Here is a 3,014-nt window from a genome sequence, read left to right as displayed (position 1 = left end):
ACAGGTTCACTGTCAAGTTACAGAGAAATCAGTAAAAATATTTCCATCCAAGCAGCACGATTAAAGTCACAAATGTGTTTTCAGTACAAGAGGACTATTTATTTGGTATTCATAAAATGGTTCAGCTTAAAGCAGGTGACTGTCACAGATAACATCACTTTGGATGATACATTATTCAAAACTGGCAGCTGAAAGGATCCCTTTACTATATGAACAAGTGGAAAAGCAGTAACTTTCAATTTTCAACGCTTCCAGACTGCAAAACCAAGAAATTTCTTCAAGTCTTTTGAGAGCACATAGCCAATCAGAATTTGTTCACTAGTTTTATAACTTTCACTTTCACCAAGAGGTCGTGGTGATTTGCTAAGGCTCGAATTTTCTTAACGCACACTCCAGATGCAGTGCATAAGTAAAAAAGGGAACCTTTATTAAATTCTCTGTAATTGAATACTTCTGCTCTGAGATTGTCATAGATGATCTCAAACAAGGTAAGAGCATTAATAAGAATTTCTGATTCCACGTAAGAATTATAGAGGGAATTAAATGATGCTGGCACTTGGGTACTGAGAAGTTTTTTGAGCATATCTGGATTTTCAGCAAAATTCGAAAGTATTTTCAAAATCTCAACCTTGATTTTTCCACCTCCCTGAGATAGCAAACGGAAAAAGTTTGCAATGGAATTGACAAGCAGGTGCTGGTAGTCATTAGTAATCGTCATGTTTGTTAAAAATTTTAGTCCAACTACCTGTACTGCTGAGTTCAGGTTAGAGGCCATGATATCATCCATCACTTTATTCATGTATACCTGAAGCCGGCCCTGATTTTCATAATTCTCACTCAGGTTATTCATGGCCATTAAGGCTTTTTCCTTAATGTGGGGATCAGTTTTGTTGATCATGTTTGCAATAATTGGGAGGCCTCCCAATTTTCGAATTGTCTCTTGGTTGCATGAATAATTGGCATTGTTGCTCAGGGTGAGCAAAGCTACCTGTTGGATGAAAGGATCATCTGATTTCTGAAGCAAGGCAAGGACTTTCCTGAGATCTCGGACATCCAGAATCTCATCAATTTCATAAGGAAAGGGGCGCCTCTGCATTGAAACAGGTCTTTTGCCCCTGCCTCTGCGCTGGGTCTCAGGCTCAGAGTCTGAATCCGACTCTGTGTCAGTCCACCCGGACTCCCCTTCCTCAGAGTCAGGGACCTCCGCCAGGAAAGCTTGTCCCCCATTAGCAGAGGCTGCAGCAGCTGCTGCAGCCCCATCTCCAGGTCGGAAGCCCATTCCCAATTCATCTACTTCAACCTTGCTTTTCTTGCCCTTGCCCTTGCCCCCATTTCGGGACCTGGTTCCACCCTTGGCTCCACCTTTGGGTACAGCTCCAGTCGCTGACCCGGCCTTAGGTATAGCCCCAGTGTGAGCCCCAGGGGTTGCTTTCTTGGCAGCAGCAGTTCCAGGAACTGCCGCTGTTCTAGAGGACCCTGAAGTCCCAGGAACCTCTGCAGCCCCAGTAGGTGCTGCTGTCCCAGTAGGCATTGTGGGCACAGGAGCTTCAGCTGCTTCGGGAGGCACTGCCACTCCCGGAGCCTCTGCCACCTCGGTAGGCGCTGCTACCCTGGTAGGTGCTGCCACCCTGGTAGGCGCTGCCACCTTGGGAGCCTCAGTTGCCTCAATGGGTGCTGCCACCTCAGTAGGGGCTACTGTCCCAAGAGGTGCCACTGTCCTGGGAGGTGCCGCTGCCCTGGGAGCCTCCCCTGTGCTGGGGGCTTCTGCCATTTTGGGAGTCCCTGTCATTACAGGGGCCTCTGCAGCTGCGGGAGCCTCTGCCACCCCGGGAGGTGGTGCTATTGCAGAAGCCACTGCAGCCCCAACTACTGATTCGGTCTTAGGCCCAACCCTGGCCCCATCTGCCTCTGGGGCCCGACTTCCTGCCCCACTCTGAACCTCAATGCTGGATGCAGCTGGGGCCACTGCCTCAGCTCCAGCCGCCTTCAGAGCAGAGGCTTCATCCTGGGCTCTGTCCTCTGTCCCAGCGCTGACTGGGGTTGGGGGACTGAATCCTGGCCCAAGGTCAATTGTGAATCCGGCCCTTAGCCCAGCTCTAGCCCTGGCTCCAGTCCCAGCCACAGCCCGGTTCTTGGGCTTGACCATTCTCTTTTTCGTCTGGTCTCTTCCCCTGGTGTATTTGTAGACACAGTACCAGGCACCAGCTCCGATCACTATCCCTGCCGCTACGCAGCCAGCATCCCGAACACGGCTCATGGCGCAGCTAGGGTGATTTTCCGATCCAGGGTGCAGAACTGGCTTGCCCAAGTGGATGTGTTCACGTCTGGACGAGGCTCTTCAGCTTGGGCTTGCAAATTCTGCGAGAGGCTGCAAGCTGAGCAGGACCTAGGGGTAAAGGATAAAATTGAGGCTTAAGGGCTCTGGCTCACTTCGTGTCTAACCAGGCCCACTTAGAGGAGAGTTTGGAAACACAATGCTCGGTGGGAGGGCTAGCACTCAGACACAGGTGCAGAGGCCTGCGGTTTGCTGATTCAGAGACCTAGTCGGTCAATTTTCTGTATCTTCAACTCTAGCCTGCCTTGCCAATTCCAACGCCTACAACTTCCCAGCACCTAAGTGGGAGGATGAGAGGCAGTAGGGACATGGGGTAAGCAGGTGGAGAGCGGGAAAAACAGTAGAGATGTCAGATTCTGTTCTCATGCCCCAGCCCCCGACTCCCAGGTCCCTACATCGTACTCATGCACTGCACATACCAACTTGCTGGGATCAGGAGCCGTTTGCTCTTTTCCTGTGGTTGTATAGAGCCCCAAAGGCAGACAGACCTGCGGACAGATCATGGAAAGGGAGTTATTGAACCTTTGGTGGATGGATTCCAGTTCCCTTCCTGATTTGAACCCCTGGGGGTCAAAAGTTTCTTCCTCTCAGGACTCCTCTTTTCCTCCTAGCCTTTCCTCCTCCTCCTACTAACTAAGAAGGTGGATGCCACGCCCCTTTCTCTGCACCCAAAAGCAAG

The 3,014-nt window shown here is 50.6% G+C and overlaps 1 protein-coding gene across 1 annotated transcript; it reads right to left on the bottom strand.

Moving 5' to 3' along the window:
• Positions 1-264: 264 nt before the first annotated feature.
• ARMCX2 (armadillo repeat containing, X-linked 2) lies at positions 265-2,362 on the bottom strand. Its single transcript, XM_012650032.1, has one exon. The coding sequence runs from the start codon at positions 2,255-2,257 to the stop codon at positions 305-307; it is 1,953 nt and encodes a 650-aa protein (XP_012505486.1). The 5' UTR covers positions 2,258-2,362; the 3' UTR covers positions 265-304.
• Positions 2,363-3,014: the final 652 nt, after the last annotated feature.

Source organism: Propithecus coquereli, unplaced genomic scaffold, assembly GCF_000956105.1.
Source record: "Propithecus coquereli isolate 6110/MARCELLA unplaced genomic scaffold, Pcoq_1.0 Scaffold31, whole genome shotgun sequence".
Taxonomy (NCBI): domain Eukaryota; kingdom Metazoa; phylum Chordata; class Mammalia; order Primates; family Indriidae; genus Propithecus; species Propithecus coquereli.
This window is presented reverse-complemented; position numbering and strand designations above follow the sequence as displayed.